Raw genomic sequence first — 26,280 nt, 5'->3', positions numbered from 1 at the left:
AACGCTTTATAACAGTTATAAAGCGCTTTAACTGCTTTAAAGCGCTATAAAACGGTTATAAAGCGCTTTAAAGCAATAGTGTAGATCTGCCTCTGGTCTAGCAATGGCCTCAGAAGCTGGAATATTTAGGTAAAGCAATGCGTTTTTTGAGTTTGAGTACAACACACTGGATTTGAAGATAACTGGAAGACATTCACAGAAGTGGGAAAGGGAAGCACAAAGAAGTCTGATGACACCATGGGCCACATAAAATTTGGCTGTGGACTCATGGGTCTCCCACCCCATGTCTAAAGAATTACTATATAAAATCTGTTCTTTTAGATAAATATATTGTCTCAGATCTAGGGTAAGCACAGTCATTTTCTGTAGAAACAAATGCCTAAACTATATCAAGCAGGATATTCCACTATGAAAGCGGTATCTAAAAGGCTGGAGCCACACTACTGCTTTATAGCAGTTGAAGTGCACTGACAACTGTTGGGGTCCATTAACACACATACCATATACTGCTTTCATACCACTTTCATAGTGCAATATCCTGCTTGGGGTAGATTAGGCCAAAGTGTTCTTGAACAGGGACAAGGAAGAATGTTTTGCCATTAAATTTGAGTTTACATGGTATGTATAATATGGTCACTGGCAAAATGGAGTGCTAAGGAAAAGCTGTTGCCTTCCCTATTGACAGGATCCATTAAGTATATCCCCCCACACACACAAAAAAAGCAATCTACTGGCACAAACTTTAACTTCCAAACCCTTTTTTTATATTTGATGTTGAATCAATGTAGGCAAATATCTGAGCATGTGCAAAGTGTCTTTCCTTAACCAATGACTAATGGATGCTTCTGAGTACCAGTTTAGCTTCTGTGTCTGTGTGTGCAACTGGTTTTGAAGAGTTGCCAAAAAATATTTAAAATGTTTGTAAAAACAGTGCAGGCAGCACAGGGGAAGAGAATTGCAGCGAAACTCATAATTATAATTTATTTATTGGGCTGCAAGTCTCATCAATTTCACTTGCAAATGCTATCTGTAGCCTAGTCAATTTCATATAATCAGACAACTGAATCTAGTCAGTTTCACAACCCATCTGGAAAACTTGCTGATTTGATTATCTCCACTTGATACTTGGCTCTGAACCTGAAATGCATGGCAAACACTAGAGAAAGGAAGAGTAACCCCAATATGTCAGCCACTTTCTCCAGGGACTCCTCCCACTGTACCTCAATTGCACATTTTCCCATCCAAACCTGCAAGAAGATTGCATTGTTATTCTACTCTTTATTTCCTTAATATACTTCCTATGATAAGAAGCAATGGTAGGAAAACACAGGAGCATGATAATGTCCAGAACCTCCATAAAACTGCATTAGAAAGGTCTGGTGATTGCACAGTAAAAGCTTTGCCTGAAAAGCACCCTGGGTGTCTTGGTTCTAACACTGACACTAAATATTACGCCATAGCATGTTGTATGATTCATGACTTAGCATGTTGTGTGAACCCTTCCGAACCATGGCGGCTGCATAACTACAGTTTAAACATGCTCACCAACCATTTGCTGCAAAAGGATTAGCTATCTAACCTTGTTTTAGCGTGTTGTCTGAACAGATCCAGTGTCTCAGCAGAATGTATTCTGGTTATTAGGCAATAGTATCATTAGGTGCAGGGATTATGGCCCTCTCAGTGTTCCGTATTTTAGCAAGTAAGCACTGTAGTGGCTCCATGACTACTGGGACTTCTACCTCAAGCTGTGGATCCTCTGTCGGAAGCTCATATTCATAGAGCAAATGCACTTGACTATGGTGCCAAATACACCTTCCAGGTGTTAAATCCATTACCCATTAAAATGGTCCTACCTGTGCTGTGAAGTGACCTGGTACCCAGCAAGAGCCATTGCTAAAATTAAGGCCACAGAAAGGGTTGCTGATCCCTAATGTTCTCGATGCTGCTTTCAAGAAGAATGTTAGTGTTTTTTATTTCTCCCACATCTTAGCAGATTCATCAAGGAGTAAAAATTGCAGGTGTATTCACGATCTTTAGCCCATTAGCACTTCTCCTGTCTTGGTGTCTTTCCTGTGGTGTGTCAGGATATTAGAAAAAGGAATTTGGCCAACTTAGTCTCTAAACTATCATATGCCATCTTTTAAATTTCCTCTTTGAAGGAGTTTTTTTCCTGAACATGCATAGGATTGGCACCCTAAAGATTCTATTACAGGTACACTTGCTTTTCTGGCAAAAAAGAAAAGTTTGATTTGTGCACTATTTAGAGAAAATAATTTTGTTCATTAAGACTCCTGATTGGTGATTATACTACTTGCTCTGTAAGTTTATTATTGCTGTTTGTCATCTATTTATTATTCACATACAAATTACTTATTTATATGCCCGCTTCCGCCTGGAAATAGAATGGACAAGTTTTGGGTTTTTTTAAACGCCTTCTAATAATTAAATAAACAAACAAAGAGCAATCGCTGGCGATCATCTTGCTGTACTAACCCAGCACCTAAAGAGTGGGAAAGAGAAACTTCATCTCGACTGAGCTGAGATTCAATAGACATTCTCGTCTGATGCTCCTAGAGCGACTTCAACTCCGCCCCAATCCCAGTATGCTTTGCGCTCCACGCACACGCGTCATTCCGTAGCCAACATGGCGGCGCCCGTACTACGAGCCGGACACCGCCGGCTTCTTGTGGATCTGAGGGCGGCTGTGCCTCGACTCTGGGCCTCTGAGGGGCGGCGACGGCGGCACCTCCACGAGCAGCAGCCGCGAGGGAAGCCGGCGGCAGCCAAGGGCCTCTTGGCGGCTCAGTGCGAACGGGGCCTGTTCCAGGAGGTGTTCCCGCCTCAAGCCGCTGAGGAGCAGCTCCTGGACCTGCTGGAGCCCGGACGCCCGCCCGTGACCGTGTATTGCGGCTTCGACCCAACGGCCGACTCGCTTCACGTCGGGCACCTGCTAACGGTCATGGGCCTGCTGCACTTCCAGCGCGCGGGCCACGACGTCATCGCCCTGGTGGGCGGGGCCACCGCGCGCCTGGGCGACCCCAGCGGCCGCACCAAAGAGCGCGAGGCGCTCCCCGAGGAGCGCGTGCGGGAGAACGCGCTGCGCCTGCGCGAGGGGCTCCAGCGGCTCTTCGACCACCACCGCGAGCTCTTCTGGCCGCCCGGAGGCGCGCGCCTGGGCCGGGCCACCCTCTTGGACAACGCCAGCTGGCTGGAGCGCGAGCCCGTGGTGGGCTTCCTGCGCGGGGTCGGGGGCCACCTGCGCATGGGCACCTTGCTGAGCCGGCAGAGCTGCAAGGCCCGCATCAGCAGCCCCGAAGGCATGGGCCTGGCCGAGTTCCTGTACCCGGCCCTGCAGGCGTACGACTTCCTGCACTTGCGCCGCCACCACGGCTGCCTCATCCAGCTGGGCGGAGCCGACCAGATGGGCAACATCATGTCTGGCTACGAGCTGGTCTCCAAGTAAGAGAAAAGAGTCGTGAAGTGCTACCGCAAGACGTGGTGATGGCCACCAATTTGGATGGCTTTTAAAGGGGGGTAGACAAATTCCTGGAGGAGAAGGCTATCAAGGGCTACTAGTCCTGATCGCTATTTGCTACCTCCAGTATCAGAGGCAGTGTGGCTAGGTACACCTGTTGGGGAACATGGGCGGGAGGGTGCTGGTGCACTCATGTCCTGCTTGTGGGTTCCCACTGGCCACTGTATGAACAGAATGCTGGACTAGGGGGATCCTTGGTCCAATCCGCATGACTTTTTTTTTATGTTGCTTACACACAAACCCCTGATTTGTAATCTTGTTTTAAAGCAGTAATGATAAGCTTAAAATAAACCCAATCTGGCCATAGCTCGATGGAAAGGTTTGAGGAAAGATCTGTCTATTCTGTCACAAGGGAGGATGAGATGGCACAGAATGCTTGGCAGAGTTATGAAGTTTTGTGTTAATTTATATTCATTTATATTAATGTATTGCCTACTTGGAGACATTAACTTCAATATAAAAGTTATTTCTTTGTAAACCGCCCAGAGAACCTCAGCTATGGGCCACTATAGAAGTGCAGTAAATAATAATATACTCTATATGGCATTCAAGGCCTGTAAGTATTAAATGAATTGGGCTGACAACCAAATGGCTTATAACTTTGCACTGATTTATACTCATGCCATTTCAGCCCCCTTAGTAAGGGGTATGTAATCTGCACATGAGGAGGTTCTCAAGGAAATGGGCACAGTCAAATGACTGATGGTGAGAAGCTTTGCAAGGCAGCAGAGTCACTTGACAGTTCGCTGAAGTGTAGAAATATTTAGCTTTGAGTTCTGTTGTCATTTTGATTTTTCTCATATAAGTGTTTATAACTCTGAGATTCTACTAAATGTGTGCCAAATGACAAATTACACAAGTAATAGAAGGCAGTAGTTATTAAGTAGTACTATATAAGGTGCCAAGAGGCACACAACTACTCCAAACACCAATAAAAAGTGATAATTACCAAATAACCCATTTATTTACAATTTGTAAAAATATGTAGAACAAACTGATGTGTCTCAAGGTGGTTAACAATCACGATGTTGGGTACTATAATAACCAATAATATATAACAAATATATTTGGTATATTTATATAATATAATATATTCAATGCATTGACAACGCTGAAAAGAATAGAAAATGAGAAGAAACCCTATTTCTGTATATATATTATTCTGATGGTATTGTCTCAAGTGCTAAGTGTTATAAAAGTCTGTAATATTGTTGGACTGTATTATAATTGTACTCTCATATGTTTGGTATATATTATTGGTTATTATAGTACCCAACATCGTGATTGTTAACCACCTTGAGACACATCAGTTTGTTCTACGTATTTTTACAAATTGTAAATAAATGGGTTATTTGATAATTATCATTTTTTGTGTTTGGAGTAGTTGTGTGCCTCTTGGCACCTTACATAGTACTGCCAAATGACAAATAACATAAATGTATGCCAATTGACAAATAACGTAATTTTAGTATTTTCATTTTTTTCCTGTTAGGGTGACAGGTGAAGATGTTTTTGGAATAACTGTGCCTCTTATTACAAATACTACTGGAAATAAATTGGGGAAGTCTGCTGGTAATGCAGTTTGGCTTGACAGAAATAGGACCTCTCCCTTTGAGTTATATCAGTTTTTTGTCAGACAGCAAGATGAAGCTGTGAAAAGGTAAATTATGTTCTTAAATATTCCCTATATGAGTTGTTGTACAAAACTGCTGTATGTTAGGAACAAAAGGACTTTGTTACTGGTATGGTGTAGTGGTTAGATAACCTGGGGAAAGTCCAGGTTAAAATCTCCACTCATCCATGAAGCATATTCAGCCTAAGCTACCCCACAGGGTTGTTGTCATGATCAGATAGGGGTGAGATCCATGGATCCTGTCTTGAGCTCTTTGGAGGAAAGGTAGGTTGTAAATGAGAATTTAATGTGTGTTCTCAAAATGTATTTTCCGATCCATCATGCTGCCTCTGATCAGCCAAATAAAAATATATATTAATGCAGCACTTAAAGTGTGTCCAAGGCTTTACGGGTTTGTACATAAAAGTTGCATGTGTATTCTCTGAGGAGTCTCCAAATGCTCTGCGGTTCTGCTACATCTCTGGCTACTTCTGAATTTATTGCATAGAGGGTTTGTGACATTGGATTGGTTCACACATAATGCTAACCCTAGCATGTGTAACATGGTTTGTTAACCATAAACAGCCTAGAAAGAGAACCCATGGTTTGGTGTTGAGTTGTGATGAATCTGGATTGTCATTACGTTTGAACCCATAGGTTTGTTTCAGCAGGTTAAGAGGATACAGGCAAGAGAGATTTAAAGAAACCAACAACTAACCACCTTACTTTCCAGTACTACAGTGCTGCAGAGGCATTTGGGATACAGGGAAGAAGGGAAATAACCCAGGAATTGAGAAAAGAAATGCTAGTTTGTTTAAACATTTGCCAGACAAACCTGGGTGGGGCAACAAACCATTGGTTAATTTTAATCATTTTAATTGGTTCTTTAAGCAGCTTTGAGTGCCAATTTTTGGTAGAAAGAGAGGGCATAAATAAAATAAACTGCAAGTTACATAAACTATGGGATTAGTGTCATGCGTGAACAAGGTCATTGTATTGGCATAACCACTTACTGCTAGTGCAACAAGCCTTAGATCCAGTATTTTCAGCAAAACATTGTAAAAATGCACTTTTATCTTAATTGTTTTTAAAAATTACTCTTTTTGAATAAGTTTATGTTGCTTATCATATTATTTTAAAAAATCTCTAAGCGGGTTTTTTAACAGTGTTTACAGAAGCAAAATCTTGCTATCTTCCCTTTAAGGTATCTGAAGCTTTTCACTTTCCTCCCGCTTCCGGAAATCAATCACATCATGCAAATGCATGCTCAAGAGCCGGAGAAGTGGGGACCACAGAAACGACTTGCTGCTGAAGTAACTAAGCTTGTTCATGGCAAGGAAGGTCTGGAATCTGCAAAGAGGTAAAGGCAGGTGGAGTTGGTTAAGACTATGTTGGTTGTTAGAACAAAAGTGTGTTAATGGAAATGTAGATAGGAGCATTCGGCTTCATAAATATCAGGCAAAAACGGGGTGGATTTGATTTAAATCACTACTCAGAAAGACTCGATTTAATCATGTGACTTCCCCCCCCCCCAAAAAAAGTGCACTCTATTCATTGATTTTTTTGAAACTTAGCACTTAAGAGGTAAGGGGTTGATTCTGTGTTGCATAGATTTGCAAAGGAACAATGGGATTGTGATCTCTGCAAACACAAATTCAGTTTTGAAAATGGTAAAACGAAGCATCTGTGATAATATCTTCTAGACAGAAAAATTTCCCAATAATCTTACAGTAACCTCTGGAAAAGCATGCCATTGTGAATGGATTAATGGAATTCATTTACCCCCAAATTTAAACTTTGCGTGAATATACAGCCTCATGCTACATAATTAAAAACTAATCCTTCTTTCATGATGAATAACCTTTGGACTATAATATATCTTAAATAAAAAACTATCTTTAGATAGATTTTTCCTCAAAAAGCATTTTATTAAAAAAATCAATTTAAATAAAAGAAATTCATTTTTATTTATTTATTTTTTAAAAAATCATTTATTTTTATCCACCCTGGGGGGAAATGATTAAGTGGAAAGTTTATTTCTCTGCTTAAATTGAAAAAAGTAGTTTTGCAGATCTTGATTATAATATAAATATTGATCACTCCTTTTTTTAATCAGATGTACAAGGGCCCTTTATTACAGCGATGTGAAAGCACTGGAGACCATGTCTGATAATGAGCTACAGGAACTCTTTAACGAAGCACCATATATTGAGTTGCTGCTTGAAGCTGGAACAACAGTACTCGATATGTGTCGGAAGGCTAACGCTATTGCAGATGGACCAAAGGGGTAAGTTTTACATTTCTGAACCAAAGCTTTTGGATCATTCTGCTACATTTTGCTTGTATGGCGCGCACACACACATACACCCTGTCTAAGTATTTTTTAAAAAACCAGTAGAGAAATATAGGATTAAAATTTCACACATGGAGAAAGTTTGTTTTTGTGATCATTATTTTATTGTATCAATTCCACAATCAGAATGGGTGTTACTGGTTTTGTTGTCGCTTCACCTACAAATGAAAGTGCTTGATGGCATCAGGTCATGAGCCAAAATGTCCTGATGCTCTCCCCTTCCATGTGCAGTAGCTTTCTGAGCCTTATACAGCATCTTTGTTGCTATTACTGTTGCCACAGCCTGCATGTTCTGAGTTTTTGAATGATCAAAACATCCACCCTAGTGCTATTGAATTAAAATCTGTCTGTTTCAATACTTTCCGTCAATACTGTTATAAGTACTCAACGTCAAAGTGTAACGGAGATATGGGTTTAGTTTCAAACTGGGGTAAGATGACACTATATTCCTTTGTCTCACCACCTTGAACAAACCTGGACCTGAACTGTGCAGTGTTCTGGTAAAAGCTCACACAATTACTGTAAAAGAGCTTTTTTTTTTACTGCTAGACCATGACTCCTATATGCTGACTCCACTGGGATTGCAGCTGGCAAGTGGGACAGTGATTTTTGACCAGCCAAGTAACTTAAGCTTGAAGGACTGATGATCTTGTGTAAATGCAAAACCTGCAGCAAAAGCATGTGCAAATGCAATACCATGTTGCACTTCATGCAAGTTTGAAAAATTCACAACATACCTTAACATTTTCATTTAACTTACACTGGCTATTTATCAGTCAAAATGTGTACGGTTTAATTGCTGCTTGATATCCATTAAATTATTTAAAGAGTAGTAGCGTGTTTGGTCTTCTTGACTAAATTACATTTTTTTACCACAAAAACAAACTTTCTGTATGCGCTTATTCATGAGTTCACAAATTTGTGTGTGCTATCTATGTAATGATACAGAATGAGCATATGTACCCAAGACAGTTTTGTAGCTACTTGGTATAGAAACAAATATATTTATTTATTTATTACATTTCTATACCACCCAATAGCCGGAGCTCTCTGGGTGGTTCACAAAGTTGTGTTCCTTTGTTTTCATTTGTATATTTGCAAGTCACCTCAAGCGTCGTTTTCTTGGTAAAAAGGCAGGGTACAAATCAAATAAACAAACCTTATTAAGTGAGTCTTACTGTGAAACCAGGGCTACCTTCCTGTACTTGAGAGTTTCAACCTGTAGGTTGTGGTCTGAGAGGCTTGCCTTTCTACTGCTCAACATACACTTAGTAATATGTCTAGTCTGAGTGGTGCTTGGTTGCATCTTCCTAACCCCAGGAGAGTTAGCGGTCTCCTTTCCCTGTGGGAGCAAGCCAGGTACTTTAGTAACTTAACTTATTTGATCTCCCAACATATGCCTATCATTTCTAAATTGTATTGTTGATGTCTACCAGCAATAACTTGTCTGTACAATTTCTTTTTCAAGGTATCGTGACATAACAAGCGGTGGAGTTTCTATCAACCACATTAAAGTAGATAATCCTGAGGCTGTTCTTGTTATTGGACAACACATTCTCAGTAATGGCTTATCACTCCTGAGGATTGGAAAGAGAAACTACTATATTGTAAAATGGCTCCAATTGTCACACGAAGAGCAAAAATACTAAGTTTTTCCAGGTATGTTATGAAAATGCACTTTTCTTGAAGAACTTCGGAAAAGCAAACTTAAGTACACCCATCAAATTACTAACTCAGTGAGATACTTTTGATGTGAATTGCTTTTTCTCACTATGTGAGATTTGCTTAACTATGGTATTATTTGGAAGATGGATGGCATCTTAATTCAGACTTCAATCATGAAACACATGCAAATACAAGGTTGCAATCTAGATCCTACCCAAAGAATGTAACTGTTGAATATGTCTTTGTAAATATTAGTTATGGAAAGCTTGTCTACAATAAAAACAAACCTTCCAAAATTATTTTACTTGTGTTGGTGTCTAAGTATATGAATGCTAATGTTCTTGCAAGAATCAGACTTTTATCCTAAACAACATGGAGAATTATTTGTTTGGTATCTGCTATGAAAGTATTATTTTATGGGGCTCTTAGTAAAGACAAGGAAGTAGATTTGAGTGCCAGAAATATTTTAGTCACATCACCTCCATTGACCTTCCTGCACTCTTGTGTTCAGAACATCTTCGAGAAAAGAATGAGAGGGTGGTTTGTATATTTCAAGCTTTGATGCTTAATTGGAGGAGAGAAGCAGGCATGAGTATGTTCCTATTATTAAGCATATTCAGTATCAACATGGCTGGGATTAGGATTTGCAAATGAGATTGTAATTTTTCTTCCCACTAGTGGAAGTACAATAGCAGTGTTTGCATCTTCTAGGACATCTGTGCTCTTATCATTTTCCCAGCTTACATGGAGTTGCTTTTGTGTTAAGCTTAGTTTAGTTCATATTAATTTAGTTGTCTTCAAATTAAATGACTGAGTGTTATTTGCTAGAGCTTGACTAAGGGTAGTATAGGCACATACTGTCAGTCAGGTTTCTATGCCAATCAGTTTTGTCTAGTCATGGGGTAGATAGCAAAGATAGCAGCAGTAGCATGATGATTAAGGAAGAGTTTAAAAGTACAAGGGTGTTCTGGCAGTGTGAGTATTACTAACTTTGCAAGCTTGGATGCTAAAGTGGATTGTAGAACAGCAAGAGAAAAAGTCAACAGTGCTGGACCTCCCAAAGTCAAGATATTAAGTTTCATTTTTGGCATGTAATAATTGCAGCTACTTTATAAATTTATTCTTGTTAAACCGTTTAAAGGGGATGTAGAAATAGTACTACTTGCTGAAACTTCTATTCTGAAACACTGTTTTATTAAGAATTTGCCTATTTGAATTAAGTTTTAAACCTTTAAGGAAGCCTATTCAGATTCTGCTTTGACAAATGAGTAGTTAACCAATTTTGCACCTCCTGAAAGTCCGGAAAGTACATGAATTGAAATTGTGGCCTAGTAACCATTTCATACCTGCTTGACAAGTGAAGTTTAAAACTGACCATATTTCAAAAGGTGGTTTATTGATGTAAAACTGTCGCAATCCGCTTTATTTACAATAACAGCTACATACATTAGGGTACTGCTGTCAGATGTCTACTCTTCAGTCTGTATAAGTTAAAGTTCTTCCACATCCTTATACATTTTCCTTATTAATTGTACTAGACAATGATTTTTGAAATAGAAAAGATATATAGCTAAGTTAAATGAAGCTTCCATTACCTTAGATGAAGAATCTACTAATGACAGGAAGAAATTACTCTAAACAGATGTCAAATGACCCCAAACTGCAAAGTATGTGCTAAACTTGTAAAAACGTTGTGCTTTTTCGCTTGTACAAGCAATATTGAAAGTGCTTGTACAGCAGTGGCATTAGTAGCTGCCATTTTAAATCTACTCACAGCTATAGATAATACTTAACTGTTTGCAGCTACATAATTTGAAATTGGCTACTTGGAAACTCCAAGATCTGATTCTAGCCTGCGTATTAGGTTTTCAAATAAAGATTGGCTTTCCCTTCAAGAGCTAGAGGATCACAATTCAGTTAAAGCTTTTTTAGGGCACGATGGACTATAATCCATGCTTTTAACTCTTGGCCTTTTAAGATGCAGCATATGCTTCAAAGTTCATGGTTGGGACATAATTCATGGATTCAGAGACATATCTATGCTAGAGGATGACAGGTACCCGGCACATCCATATTCTGCTCTAGTTCTACTTCAAGTATTTATGCATGACTATTGATACCAATATGGGAATACAGATGTATATTTGAATATGTGCTCCTTTGAAGACAGAGGAGTTCCGATAGGTGGTATTTACACATCTGGATGCACTTCCAAAATCCAGGAAATTGTTCAAACCAACTTGCGTCCATTGTTCTACAAGTCAATGGTCTTTAGCAGAATCACCCCCTTCTAAGTGGGTGAAACAAGTGAGAATGCTCACACTTAGGGAAATATGACATCTGTACCTTTTATCCCTTTATATATATATACTAAATTAAAAATTTTAAGCAGCAAAAATCCATGTATTTACTCCAAAGCTTTTCTGTAATGAAAAAGACTTTGACAATTACAGAAGAGTTTTCAATACCTGTTAATTTGTAGTATTGGTTTAAAAGAAAGCAGAAAAGTCAGTGGCTTTTAGAAAGTTCCATTTTTGACAGCTTGTCTAAAGAGTAATTAAACATTAGCAATCCAGTTTGCATGTATATCACCAGCAGTTGGAGTCTCACCCCAAATCTGTGTGTTGTAGTAGAAGAAACTGGGGTATGAATGTGGCAGATGCAATTGGTTTAGGCAGTGATCTTTGTTAGTCATTCACACTGGTAAATAGTTTTTTGGGAGGTGGGAAGCAAGTAAGATGAAGAATAATAGGAAGGAGAATTAAAAGTAAGCAGGCATTAGTGCAGCTTCATCAAACTCAGTGGGAGGAATTGTTAATTTACCCCTCATAAAGATGACATAGCATTTCTTTATGACCTAGTTCACACATAACATTTATGACCTAGTTCACACATAACAACCCAAAGTGTGGGTTGTGGAATTATGGATTATTGTTACGTACAATCCCTGGTTTAAATATGGGTTTTTAACTGAAAACAATGCAAAGTTCACAACTCCGCAACAAACCAGGCATTCTCTTAAGTTGTTAGTGGTCAAAAGCCAATTGCAAGAGTTACACATGATGACAACCCATACTCTGACCTGGTTTGCATGACACAGCAGTCTATCATAGGATAATTTACCATTGAGGAGCTGCAGTGCGTGCCACCCACCATTATGAATATGCAACCCCAGACAGGGTTACTGTGTCATGCAAACCTGGCAGGCAGGGGTTATTTGAGGGCTAAACAACCTTGCATAACCTTCAGTCTGCTGTAGGGTTATGTGAGACTTGTTTAGCTGTCAAAGAACCATGCTTGCTAGATTTGCCTGGCATTGCATATTCATAATCATGGTCAACGCATGACGCAATTCCTTGAGGGTGTATTAACCCATGATGGATTCTTGTGTCATACAAACCAGGCCATTGACTTCAGTACCCATCTTGTCCTACAGATTTACCAAACCCCCAGAAATGATTAAGTATAGTTTGACTTGCATATCTGATTAAGTTGTGGGTATGGATTTTTAGGATGAGTTCAACTGCAGACACATTAAAAAGCTGTAAATGCACTTATATTTCAATGTAATGGGAAGAGAAACTGTTACTGAATGTTCTCATTAAACATCAAAAGATTTTTTGTTTCAAATGTTTTAGAAACAAAAAATGTATTGTTCTTTTAGCCTGTTGTGTCAGGGCTGAGTAGATAAAATTGCATATACCATGTGTGAAGCCCAAGGGTTTATTTTTCTACAAGTTCACAGGTTGAGGAAGGGAGTGTGTCTACTTCCCAATATATGGAGCTCAAAGCAAACTAAACAGACTCACATGTGTTTCAAGCCAGACAGTACATCTTTTTCTAATATGCAGGATAAGTGCCATATCTGACCTATTGTGCTTTAAACACAAGGTTAAAATGATTTAAAAACAAAACAAAACTCAGAGACCCGTATGACATTACTGTTGATTTTGCTGGTTATAATAGTCAAGCAATAAAATTGACTCTGTATTGTAGTTGTTGTGGTGGCAACTCCTAACCAAGAAATATATTACAGTCATTCAAGTTAATCTGATGTACAGCTGCCTTTGTTTTAGTATTTTCTAAAGATAGAGAAATTTGATCGGCCACAGTACCTTTTAATGTAGCAAATTTTCAGTCGGGAGATTGTCCTGGAATCCCAGTTCTAGTCAGAGGGACATAGGCACTGAGAGATTCTTAACAACTGTTGTATTGTTCTTTGGTTGACACTGTCTCTTAGAAGAATCTCTCCTTGTACAATATTCCCAATTTACCTAGGTAAAAGTAAAATTTACCAGTGCAGTTTGGAAGTTAACCAAATATTTCTTTTAAAGTTCTAAAACATGAGGCCACACATTACGCAAATTATAAGGCAGTATTTTTTACTGTACCGTTTATCTGCTTGAGACTTGAGTGCATGCAATTTAATTCATAATAAAGAAAATATTGTGTCCTTTCTTCATGGCAGAAAAACTTATATTGCAAAAGCAGCTGAAAAAGCTACATCACAATACTACACACTGTTCATCCTATCCACAGGCAACTCATTTAGCAAGCCAGGCACTGGAATTTTTACATGGTTCTTTCCCCATAATCAGCTCAGTCCAGTCCCTCTTAGAACAAACTTGTTCTTTGCACCAGGAAACTGGCAGGGAATTTTTTGATTAAATATGAATTGTTTTGTAAAGTACAGCATACTGTTCTGTCCGTGGAAAGCCAAACCAAACTCTTTACATGAGCAGATTTATACATAGCAGTACACATAGGAGTTCATAAGAATATAATGCCTAGCAATTTCAAGTCATCCATTTCTTCACCAAAGGTGTGTCTCTCGAATCTCAGCAATAATCTGACTGGCTCGTTGCAATGCCTATGAAAACAGAGAAATTGTTTAGTTTTACACCACAGACAGCGCAACATCCTATGAGTCCTTGCATATGACAAACCTTTGCATTTAACTCTTAGCAATTTAGAATTTGAATTCTCCCTCGGCACTAACCTTTTGCTTAAAAGAAAAACATTACAGTCCATAAAGCCAGTTTTACCTATGAGGGAAGGTTACAATGGCTGTGATAGTTTAGCTTGGAAAAAAGGAGGCTAAGGGGAGACATGATAGAGGTGTACAAAACTATGCATGGTGTGGAGAATGGATAGGGAGGCATTTTTCTCCCTCTCCCATAATACTAGAATCTGGAGTCATCTAATGAAACTGAATGGTGGGAGATTCAGGACAGATAAAAGGAAAGGCTTCTTCACATAGCGCATAGTTAAACTATGGAATTCACTACCACAAGATATAATGACGGCCATTAATTTGGATGGTTTTAAAGGGGATGGATAAATTCCTGGAGGAGAAGGCTATCAATGGTTACTAGTCCTGATGGCTATGTATCCGTATCAAAGGCAGTAAGCCTATATACACCAGTTGCTGGGGAACATGGATGGGAGGGTGCTGTTACACCGTGTCCTGGTTGTCAGCTGGTTGGTCACTGTGCGAACAGAGTGCTGGACTAGACGGACTCTTGGTCTGATCCAGCATGGCTCTTATGTTCTTATCTGACTATATACATTTTTCATCATAAATGTAAGGCATTTAAATTAATATTTCACTAATAACCAAGGATATAAAAGAGCTGATACTGAGGTCCAATTTGGTTTACATTTTGTCACATCCATCTAAATCCTGCATGATCGTTATAACAAGGAGCTCAAGATTTTTTTATTGCAATAGACGCAGTGATGGCCAACATGCAGATATTTTGGCCTATTACTCTCATGGATCCTTCACCATTCACTATGCTGGCTAGGGAGTTATAGGTGAAAACATCTGGAGGACCACAAGTTGCCCACCTCTGCAGTACAGGATTTAGTGCAAGATGTCCAGCTTCTATAATTTCAGGAGCTACCTCGTATTCTAAGCAGTGTTCCAGGAGACAAAAACATACCTTGCTACAAAAACTGCATCACCCTGTCTGAAAGAGGCCTGGCAGAAATCTCCAGACCTCTGCCAGAGAATGCGTTAATTAAATTAAAATTTAAAACAGAATGTTCTTTCCTGGCTCAGGCTCACAACAGCAGTTTGAAAATATCTACACTAGCACAGTGTATAAAACCTTTAAAACTTGTAACCCTTCACATTTTACTTCTAGCAAAAGGGTCTGCAGTACCTGTAACATGTCAGCTGCCTCTTTCCTGCGCTGAGCCATGTCCTCCGATTCAGTCAAAAGGTCATCCAGCAATAAGGCTTTGTACAGCTGACCTACGAGCTCACTCTGAAGAGTGTCTTTCACGTGGTTAACCAGAAAATGCATCACTGCTTTTGGCACGCTGCGAGCAAGCAAACAGTAGTTCAAGTACACTACGTAGCACTATGGAAGCAGCTACATGCATTTCTAATAGCTATCAGTTGAAAATTGAAGTCAGTCATCTTTGGTAAAGCCTTCACAAATGTGAAGTTTAAAAAAATGCCCCACAAACTACAATGTGAAAGGGGGGATGGGGGAGGGGAGAGAATAAAACGGGACAGATCGTGTATTCTGCCACATAAAAGATATAACATAGTTCTTTCATTATTTTCTCTGTATGCAGGGAGGGGCAGGAAAGACAGCCAAGTGTGTGTCACCTGAGGATCTGACTGGGTCAAGATCTAATGCTGTTTTATTGTCATATAATATTTATAACTGAGCATTGGATTTATATTTTGTATGTAGCATTACAGAAGGGCAGGGTATAACAAACTCTCGAGGCAAGCACAGCAACATTTGTGAAGACATTAAAGCCTTTTAAAAAAAAAAGCACCAACTTCTTTGTGAAACAGTCCATTGGCTTAGAGTATTTCTCTAAGCCAATGGACTGTTTCACAAAGAAGTTGAAGGAGAGAGCCAATGGCCCTGTTCTGATAACACAACAACCCATGGTTAAACAAACCAGTTTGTTCAGGAGTGAGCGTGCTGGCTCCCAAGCACCTGCCTGCGACCACTGTGCTAAACAACCCATGGATGTTCCATTCTCTGGGGTGATTAGCATGACCTGAGAGAGCGCCTTCTCCCTTACTAACCTGCACAGTCACTAAGGTGATTAGAGGGCATGCTCCTCATTCAACATTGCCCCGTGGCCCGACTGGAGTCCACCAGGAGAAGAGCCTTTAGTGTGGTGGCCCCCTCTCTGTGGAACTCTCTGCCCCTGGAGGTCAGGTAGGTCCCAACACTGAGCTGCTTCCAGCACCTCCTGAAATCAGCTCTTTTCTAAGAAGCATTCCTCAACTTACCAGCCAGAGTTTTTAGTGGTATTCTGTTTTAAACTGAACAATTTTAATATGCTGTTTTGATTTTTATCTTTTTACTGTTTTATTCCTATGTTATTTATTTTATTTATTTATTAAATTTATATACCGCCCCATAGCCGAAGCTCTCTGGGCGGTTTACAAAAGTTAAAACACTGAACTTTAAAAAGTAGACAAATCTATTTTAGATACGGAGCCGTATATACATATTGTAAATAATCAAACAAATGACGTGCAAACCCAGAATTGTGCGTTGTTCAGGGATGAACAACCCAGACTTGGAACGCAGGGCGTACCTCTGGGTTGTATAGTGCATTGGGAGAGCAATCGGGTGCCAGCATGCTCATGAACATAATGGTGGGTGTGGGCATACAAGACCGAAGCTCAAATCATTTTTGGCTTGTGTTGTGCAAGCCATTCTGTCACTCATATTTGTAACCACACAGGGCTGCTCAGTTGTATTTAGATTTGCACAGTAAAAACTGCTATCTGAATCAAGTGATAATAAGCAAATCGCAACCTCCACTGACGAAAACTTAAGATTCTAACCTTTTGATATTACTAACCTGTCCTGAATGTTCTTCCTCACAATTAGGAAGTAGGATTTGATAAGGCGCTCAATCACCTCACAGTCTCGTTGCTCCCGAGCTGAAAGCTTGCGTGAAACAGGAACAGGCTAGGATGGAGAAAGCTGATGTCAAGTAAAGCCTCACAAGCACGCCTTTTTTAAAAAATAGGATTGTTATGATCAGGCGGAAGTACAGAATGGTGGCGAATATACAGTTGTGTGAAAAAGAAAGTACACCCTCTTGGAATTGTATGATTTTACATATCAGGACATAATAACAATCATCTGTTCCTTAGCAGGTCCAAAAATTAGGTAAATACAACCTCAGATGAACAACAACACATGACATATTACACCGTGTCATGATTTATTTAACAGAAATAAAGCCAAAATGGAGAAGCCATGTGTGAAAAAGTAAGTACACCCTTACTGCTTCCATAGGAATTAAGATGCTAAGTAGCAGACAGGTGCTGCTAATCAAATGCCCGTGATTAAATGATCATCAGCAAGTATGACCACCTCTATAAAAGTCAAAGTTTTTTCAGTTTGCTGGTCTGGAGCATTCAGGTGTGTGTTAACACAATGCCAAGGAGGAACGACATCAGCAATGATCTTAGAGAAGCAATTGCTGCTGCCCATCAATCTGGGAAGGGTTATAAGGCCATTTCCAAACAATTTAAAGTCCATCATTCTACAGTGAGAAAGATGATTCAAAAGTGGAAAACATTCAAGACTGTTGCCAATCTTCCCAGGAGAGGACGTCCCAGCAAAATCACCCCAAGGTCAGACCGTGGAACGCTCAGAAAAATCGCAAAAACCCCAAGAGTTACATCTCAGACTCTACAGGCCTCAGTGAGTATGTTAAATGTTAAAGTTCATGACAGTACAACTAGAAAAAGACTGAACAAGTATGGTTTGTTTGGAAGGGTTGTCAGGAGAAAGCCTCTTCTCTGTAAAAAGAACGTGGCAGCACAGCTTAGGTTTGCAAAGTTGCACCTGAACAAACCACAAGACTTCTGGAACAATGTCCTTTGGACAGACGAGACCAAAGTGGAGATGTTTGGCCATAATGCACAGCGCCACGTTTGGCGAAAACCAAACACAGCATATCAGCACAAACACCCCATACCAACTGTCAAGCATGGTGGTGGAGGGAGGAAATTTGGGCTTGTTTTGCAGCCACGGGTCCTGGGAACCTTGCAGTCATTGAGTCGACCATGAACTCTTCTGTATACCAAAGTATTCTAGAGTCAAATGTGAGGCCATCTGTCCGACAGCTAAAGCTTGGCTGAAATTGGGTCATGCGACAGGACAATGATCCCAAGCGAGGTGATGTTTGCCCTGTCCTGGACGGGGTTGCACTCCCCCTAAAGGATCGGGTCCGTAGTTTGGGGGTGCTCTTGGATCCAGAACTGTCACTTGAGGCACAGGTGAACTCAGTGGCAAAGAGCACCTTTTATCAGCTCAGGCTGATATACCAACTGCGCCCTTATCTGGACAGAGATAGCTTAGCTACAGTTATCCATGCTCTGATAACCTCTCGTTTGGATTACTGCAATGCGTTATACGTGGGGCTGCCTTTGAAAACGGTCCGGAAACTTCAACTGGTACAAAACAGGGCAGCACGCTTACTAACAGGGACTGGCCGACGAGACCACATTACGCCAGTCCTTTTCCAGCTTCATTGGCTGCCAGTCCAGGTCCGGGCCCGATTCAAAGTGCTGGTATTAACATTTAAAGCCCTAAACGGCTTGGGGCCAGGTTATCTGAAGGAACGCCTCCTCCCATATGTACCTACCCGGACCGTAAGGTCATCTTCAGGGGTCCTTCTCCGTGAGCCCCTGCCAAAGGAAGTGAGGCAAGTGGCTACCAGGAGGAGGGCCTTCTCTGCTGTGGCACCCCGGCTGTGGAAAGATCTCCCTAAGGAGGTTCGCTTGGCACCTACATTATATGCTTTTAGACGCCAGGTGAAGACCTTTTTATTCTCCCAACATTTTAACAATCTATAAATTTTAAATAACATGGTTTTAAATTTGTAATTTTGCATTGCTGCTGTTTTTATCTGGTTGAGCTTTTATATTGTATTTTATATTATGGTTTTATACTGTTGTTTTATACTTTGAATGGTTTTAATTTTTGTGAACTGCCCAGAGAGCTCCGGCTATTGGGCAGTATAGAAATGTAATTAATAAATAAATAAATAAATAAATAAATAAATAAATAAGCACACCAGCAAATCTACAACAGAATGGCTAGAAAAGAAAAGAATCAAGGTGTTGCAATGGCCCAGTCAAAGGCCAGACCTCAACCCGATTGAAATGCTGTGGCGGGACATAAAGAGAGCTGTGCATAAACAAATGCCCTCAAACCTCAATGAACTGAAGCAACGTTGTAAAGAAGAGTGGGCCAAAATTCCTCCACAACGATGTGAGAGACTGATAAAGTCATAAAGAAAACGATTACTTCAAGTTATTGCTGCTAAAGGTGGTTCTACAAGTTATTGAATCATAAGGTGTACTTACTTTTTCACACATCGCTTCTCCATTTTGGCTTTATTTCTGTTAAATAAATCATGACATGGTGTAATATGCCATGTGTTGTTGTTCATCTGAGGTTGTATTTACCTAATTTTTAGACCTGCTAAAGAACAGATTATTGTTATTATGTCCTGATATGTAAAATCACACAATTCCAAGAGGGTGTACTTTCTTTTTCACACGACTGTAGCTATAATTTCGATGTAGTTTCAACTGGGTCACATAATCAATACTACCTAATATCAGCATATTTTTTTTGCAGGTCATTGCAATATGAGGCGTTAAAGCTTAAGCATTAGGAGATAAAATCTAATTTTCCTGAAGAAGATGCTGACAGCATCCTTGACATTATTAGCGTTGTCAGTAATATGAACAATTCACAATAGATTCTAGTTCCTGACAAGGGATGACACAAACATTTTTCTTTGCTGGAGTGAATTTCATTGCTCTCATTCAGGAACAGATCATGATCTTGGAATGCAGCTTTTCAAAATGACACCTTTTCTCTTAAGAGTATATTTCTGGCCTTCATAGAGCGTAAAGCTTCTAGCTATGAAGACAGCACCTACTGACAGCCCACAAAGAGACTCGGAGGAGTTGTCAAATCACTTGATTTCACAAATCTCCCCTCTGCAAGTGCCCGTCCTTGCTTACCAACACCCTGTGGGTCTTGCCCCTTCACCCCATCTGCCATTCCAACCCATCCCAAAACTGCCATTCTGTGGCAGATGCTACCAGAAAAAGACATACAGGTTAGGGGTAGGATGGTTCAAAACACTCATGCCATGAGAACCTTGCTATTATCTGAAAGACCGTATTCTCCCATATGAGCCTGCCCGTGCTCTGAGATCTTCTGGGGAGGCCTCTCTCTCAGTCCCACCAACACCCCAGGCACGCCTGATGGGTATGTGGGAGAGGGCCTTCTCGGTGGCTGCTCCAAGGCTCTGGAACTCCCTTCCCAGGGAGGCTAGGCTGGCTCCCTCTGTGCTACACTTTCGGAGGCAGGCAAAAACATTTTTGTTTCAGCAGGCTTTTGAAACTATACTGGACCTGTGTTAATGTATTGGATTCCCTCCCCCTTTTTGATCTGTTACTGTTTTTAAAAAAATTAACATGTTTTTAATTTTACTGTAGGATTAATTTTATTTTACCTTTCGTAAATCTATATTTATGTTTTAATTGTACATGTTTTAATTTTGTAAACCGCCTTGAGTCCCAGTACTGGGAAAAAGGCGGGATATTAATAATAATAACAACAACAACTACTACGTCTACTACTAGGTAGAGCCTAACATCACACAAGCAGACTTTCTCCCTTCTCCTCCTGCAGCCCTCTGCACAATCCAGAGATCTGCTCTACAGGGTTCCCCAACCCTTGAGAGGACATTCTGAGTATGGATGGGAAGCCGCAGGGGAAACCATCCCCTTTCCTGTTCTGCTGACCTATGTGGAATGTGACAATTGGATTCTACCCATTGTCATTTACCTCCTAGTGCATAAAATCTTGTGCTCATTCGTACAAAGTGCTCCAAGGGAAAAACACACATCCAGTGGAACGTAATCCAGTATAATTCTACATCTGTATATATTAATGAAGTAATAAGTGGAAGAAAGTATATTTTAGAACTGATGACCCAAGAATGTTGTGATGGTCGCTAAAGTCATTTTTAAAGAATAAGACTTGTCTGCCTTGACTGCTAGCTACGCTATATTTTTAGCTGATGGCCATGTTCAAAGATATGGCAAAGTGAGTAAAAAAGGAACAAACCCTCTCCAATAACTAAGGAATACTTGTGAGGCAAAGTCTGCTCTTCTTTTGTGTATCGAATTCCAGTTTTATTCAGTCAGATTATTATTATTATTATTATTATTATTTATTTATATAGCACCATCAATGTACATGGTGCTGTACAGAGTAAAACAGTAAATAGCAAGACTCTGCCGCATAGGCTTACAATCTAATAAAATTATAGTAAAACAATAAGGAGGGGAAGAGAATGCAAACAGGTACAGGGAAGGGTAAGCAGGCACAGGGTAGGGAAAAACTAACAGTAGAAAGTAACAGTAGAAGTCTGCACAACATCAAGTTTTAAAAGCTTTAGGAAAAAGAAAAGTTTTTAGTTGAGCTTTAAAAGCTGTGGTTGAACTTGTAGTTCTCAAATGTTCTGGAAGAGCGTTCCAGGCGTAAGGGGCAGCAGACGAAAATGGACGAAGCCGAGCAAGGGAAGTAGAGGCCCTTGGGCAGGCGAGAAACATGGCATCAGAGGAGCGAAGAGCACGAGCGGGGCAATAGTGTGAGATGAGAGAGGAGAGATAGGAAGGAGCTAGACCGTGAAAAGCTTTGAAGGTTAACAGGAGAAGTTTATATTGGATTCTGAAGTGAATTGGAAGCCAATGAAGAGATTTCAGAAGCGGAGTAACATGGTCAGAGCGGCGTGCTAAGAAGATGATCTTTGCAGCAGAGTGGTGAACAGAAACCAACGGGCTGATGTGAGAAGAAGGAAGGCCAGAGAGAAGAAGGTTGCAGTAGTCCAACCGTGAAATAACCAGTGCATGAACAAGCGTCTTGGCAGAAGAGACAGACAAAAATGATCGAATCCTGGCAATATTATACAGGAAAAATCGACAAGATTTAGCTACTGCCTCAATATGAGGAATAAAGGAGAGCGAGGAGTCGAAGATAAAGCCAAGGCTACGAGCTTCCTTGACCGGAGTAAGCGTAACATCATTGACAGTAAGAGAGAATGAGAGATGAGGAGAAGGTTTAGGAGGAAAGACAAGCAATTCAGTCTTTGCCATGTTAAGCTTCAAGCGACGATGAAGCAGCCAAGCTGAGATATCTGAAAGACATGCCGAGATACGATCGTGAACATCAGGAGAAAGTTCCGGAGATGACAGATATAGTTGTGTATCATCGGCGTACAGATGATATTGGAGACCATGAGATTGAATAAGCTTGCCCAAGGGCAACATGTATAAGGAAAACAACAACGGGCCAAGCACCGAGCCTTGCGGAACCCCTACTGAAAGGGGAAAGGAGGAAGACGAGCTGCCATTAGTCAACACGCTGAAAGAGTGACCCGCTAGATAGGAGGCAAACCAGTTATAGACAGAGCCACAAAATCCAAGGTCATGAAGGGAATCTAAGAGAAGATCATGATCAACCGTGTCAAAGGCTGCAGTTAGATCAAGGAGAATAAGAACGGAATAATGGCCTTTAGACTTGGCAGTAAGGAGATCATTGGTGATCTTAGTAAGGGCTGTTTCGGTGGAATGCAGAGGACGGAATCCAGATTGAAATGGATCCAAAGCAGAGTTACTAGAAAGAAAGTCAAGACAGCGAGAGTAGACCGCACGCTCCAGGATCTTTGAAACAAACGGCAACAAAGAGACAGGTCGGTAGTTAGACAGAGATAACCTATCAAGAGTAGGTTTCTTGAGAATGGGAGAGATTGTAGCATGTTTAAAAGCAGAAGGAAATGAACCAGAGGACAGAGAAAGATTAATAATATGTAGCAAGGAAGGGAGGATAGCAGGAATAAGATTAATAAAGACGCGAGAAGGAATCGGATCACGAGAACAAGTGGAAGGCTTCGAAGAGCGCAGTATTGTAGACAGTTCATCCGCAGAGACCGAAGGAAACGCAGAGAAATTTGCAGGAGGAGCTGACAGATGAGGAACAGGAACTGGAAGAGGAGCAGAGCTGGCCAGATCAGAGCGGATAGTTTGGATTTTAGCATTGAAAAAAGAGGCAAAGTTGTTAGCAGACAGAGAGGCGGGGAGAGATGGCGGATTAGGCTTCAGAAGAGAATTGAAGGACGCAAAGAGCCGCTGAGGATGCCTAGCATTTGACTGGATCAGATGAAACTACGGCCCTGTAGAAACTCACCACATCCAGCAAATTTACAGCATGGCCTTTCTGCGGGCTGGCAGGTAGGACTGTTACTGGTTTTGATTTTTCCTCAGCTAATATCTCCTCGGCTCTTGATGTTTTCAGCATTCCCCTCCAGTTGCCTGTTCCAGATTCTGGAGCTCCCTCTCCCATAGCAGGGGATGTCTAAAAAAAAGAAAAAAGAAGCAAAAATACAATATTCAAATTCGAATTAGTAATTTGCAAGACAAATGCCTTGAACGGTCCTTCAGTCGGTGTCCACTTGTTCTAAATAGCTATTAAAAACCTCAAGGCTGGATTACTGCATTGCACCTTATGTGGGGCTGCCCTTAAGGTTGATCCGGAAGCTGGAGCTAATGCAGAACGCAGCAGCTCAGCTGTTGTCAGGAGCTGCCCTTTTTCAGCATGCAACTCCTTTGCTGAGGGAACTGCACTGGCTGCCTGTTCGCTACTGGGCCAGCTTAAAAGGTTTTGGAACTAGTGTATAAAGCCCTAAGCAACTTGGGCCCAGGATACCTGAGAGAGCGCCTTCCTCCTTCCCAACCTGCCTGGTCACTGAAGTCATCAAAGGGCATGTTCCTGAAGGTTCCACATGGACCTATGGTCTGATGGGAGTCCACCAGGAGAAGAGCCTTCTGTGTGGTGGCCCCCTTCCTATGGGATTCCCTATCTTTGGAGGTCAGGCAGGCACCAGGGTTGTGTTGTTTCCTGCACCTATATTTTTAATAGAGTGTCTTTATTCTTTTATCCTATCTGTTCAGCGCTCCAAAATCTTTGGATGTAGAGCATTATGTAAATATTGTAAATAAATACATAAACACTTTTATTTTGTCTACTGCTTATTTAGCACTTCCTAAGTCCAAGGGGCTCAGGGTATGTGCTTCTTCCCCCCACCCACCCACCAGTCCAATTATATCCTAACTTACCCACAGAAGTAGTGGAATCTCACATATGGAAAGCCCACGGTTTCATCCAAACTAGGAAATGATGATTATCAGCTTCAGAACAAGCCAGGAAGTTGTCACAATATCCTGGCTTGCTCTGACGCAGTTAGCCGTAGCATCTTGGTTCAGATGGAAGGGGAGACTATAATAGATGGAAAACTTCTTGGTTGGTTGGCGTGCTCAACCAAAGGCACTGTGGACACAGCCATAAGGCTCATTCACATCTCAACTTCTTAAAACAGAACATGATCGTCCAAAAGTGGTCACTGTCTTGCTCCTCTTTCTTGATACAGTTTACTTAGTGTGTATCATCCTCACAAATGCGCTTTTGTACTCAACCCAGAAAATGACATAATTTTTGTTCCAGGTTACAGAAACATATTTGAAAATGATGCTGGGCAAAAGTTCCTGTTTTCGAAGAATAGAACATCTCTCCAGTCTTCGTTACTTCCAGCCCCTTTAGAACAACACTAAACTTCTGTCTGCAAAAAGGAAAAATTAAAACAAAAATCCTGTTCTATAAAAACATTCTCTACACTACTTTATTCAGATAAAATTCTCAAACTGATAACATCTGTGTAAAATACACAAGTTCTACATGCATATTAATTAGCATAATGTATTGTCAGATAAAATCTGTGTTGTATATGCACGTCCTCCCTTAATGCCCAAACTTACGAATACACAATTTTGGCTCTTCTTAAAGCTAAATATTGTATACGTCCAACAAGTAATTAAAATTGCAGGACTGAATTTAAATAATGGCTCGGATTCAGATTTAAGTGGAACGTAGGAAGCTGCCTTATACTGAGTCCATCTAGCCCAGCGTTGTCAACACTGATTGGCAGCGGCGCTCCAGTGTTTCCGGTGAGTTTTTTCCTCGCCCCACCTGGAGAAGCCAGAGATTGAACCTAGGATCTTCTGCATGCAAAGCAGGTGCTCTTATCACACTGAGCTATGGCGTACCCTTGCATGCAACTGGACTGGTGGAAGCAGCTATTCCCTTCCCCTGTAGCCCCGACATCCCCCCAAAATGCTACACATGGCTGGGGACCCCTGTAGAATTGAGTGAGCTGGAAGGGGATCCCCGAAATCAGTAAAGAGCACCTTGAATTGGTGTTTTAATCTGTACAGTATTTAGAGAGAATACGTCTTTGATGGGGTAGGTAGCATGAGGCCCACCAATGGCTATGCTGGCCAGGGCTCATAGGAGCTGTAGTTCAACAATACCTGGAGGGTCACGCAATCCCCACCTGTGGTCTATTAGATGATTCAGAAATTTGATCAATAAATAATGTGAAGCTGAATGCTTTCGTTTCAGAATGTGGGATATTTTTTTGCAGAACAGAATTCTTGCCTTGCTTATCACATTCATACCATCAATTAGTCCCATACCTCCAGCCTTTCAGTTAGCCACTTGCTCAGTATGAATGAGAATTCCTTGGAAGACTGTGCAGTAACAGGCAGAGGTAGCAGGCAGGCTAGGAAATGTGCATTCTCTTATGTTGATTTACAGCAGAATAAGCCTCAAGGACCTTGTACTATCACATTTGCAAACTTCTCGCAAGGGACTAGCTGCTTTAACTTTCAGGGGCAAAAAAGAGACTAGACTTTGCGGGATCCGAAGTCTGCAATGGACACAGAACAGACTTTTAGGCCGCATGCAGTTTTCAGGCTGTCCACCCCTGTGATACAATATCAAAACATGCAGTTTGACAGATACTTATGTTCATGTAGAAAATTAAGAAGTGAGACTTTGTGTAAGCTACAGATAATTAGTTGATTGAAAACAAGTAGTCAAGAGTGGTGCATTTTTTACATCCTTGTCCTCATGCTTCTTTTATGGAACGTTTCCACTTTGACTTCCCTGGTAGGGGATCCTTGAACATCTA

At 40.8% G+C, this 26,280-nt stretch overlaps 2 protein-coding genes across 7 annotated transcripts in view; one reads left to right on the top strand and one right to left on the bottom strand.

Moving 5' to 3' along the window:
• Positions 1 to 2,639: 2,639 nt before the first annotated feature.
• On the top strand, positions 2,640 to 26,280 carry YARS2 (tyrosyl-tRNA synthetase 2). 3 transcript variants are annotated; one of them, XM_063134975.1, is made up of 6 exons: positions 2,640 to 3,459; positions 5,028 to 5,195; positions 6,352 to 6,507; positions 7,264 to 7,434; positions 8,969 to 9,159; positions 26,263 to 26,280. In XM_063134975.1, exons 1-5 carry the CDS (start codon positions 2,645 to 2,647, stop codon positions 9,147 to 9,149), a joined length of 1,491 nt encoding a protein of 496 aa, XP_062991045.1. In that variant the 5' UTR covers positions 2,640 to 2,644; the 3' UTR covers positions 9,150 to 9,159; positions 26,263 to 26,280. The 3 variants fall into 3 exon arrangements, with proteins under 3 accessions (XP_062991045.1, XP_062991044.1, XP_062991043.1); XM_063134974.1 differs by lacking the exon at positions 26,263 to 26,280 and adding an exon at positions 24,756 to 24,916; XM_063134973.1 differs by lacking the exon at positions 26,263 to 26,280 and having other exon boundaries at positions 8,969 to 10,483.
• Positions 13,893 to 26,280, bottom strand: part of DNM1L (dynamin 1 like) — a 52,042-nt gene continuing 39,654 nt past the window's right edge. For all 4 annotated transcript variants that reach the window (XM_063134966.1, XM_063134968.1, XM_063134967.1 and 1 more), the window contains 4 exons: positions 23,442 to 23,609; positions 17,014 to 17,123; positions 15,333 to 15,492; positions 13,893 to 14,035 (listed from right to left, as the gene is read on the bottom strand). In XM_063134966.1, the coding sequence (XP_062991036.1) occupies positions 13,979 to 14,035; positions 15,333 to 15,492; positions 17,014 to 17,123; positions 23,442 to 23,609 (495 nt within the window). In that variant the 3' untranslated portion in view covers positions 13,893 to 13,978. The remainder of the gene's footprint in view (positions 14,036 to 15,332; positions 15,493 to 17,013; positions 17,124 to 23,441; positions 23,610 to 26,280) is intronic.

This window comes from Elgaria multicarinata, chromosome 9 (assembly GCF_023053635.1).
Source record: "Elgaria multicarinata webbii isolate HBS135686 ecotype San Diego chromosome 9, rElgMul1.1.pri, whole genome shotgun sequence".
Classification (NCBI taxonomy): Eukaryota; Metazoa; Chordata; class Lepidosauria; order Squamata; family Anguidae; genus Elgaria; species Elgaria multicarinata.
This window is presented reverse-complemented; position numbering and strand designations above follow the sequence as displayed.

Excerpts from the sequence above, each read along its gene's own strand:
- YARS2 (XM_063134975.1), top strand. The coding sequence starts at position 2,645 with ATGGCGGCGCCCGTACTACGAGCCGGACACCGCCGGCTTCTTGTGGAT. Across the intron at positions 5,196-6,351 it reads CAAGATGAAGCTGTGAAAAG|GTATCTGAAGCTTTTCACTT; the intron begins GTAAATTATGTT and ends CTTCCCTTTAAG. Across the intron at positions 7,435-8,968 it reads ATTGCAGATGGACCAAAGGG|GTATCGTGACATAACAAGCG; the intron begins GTAAGTTTTACA and ends TTCTTTTTCAAG.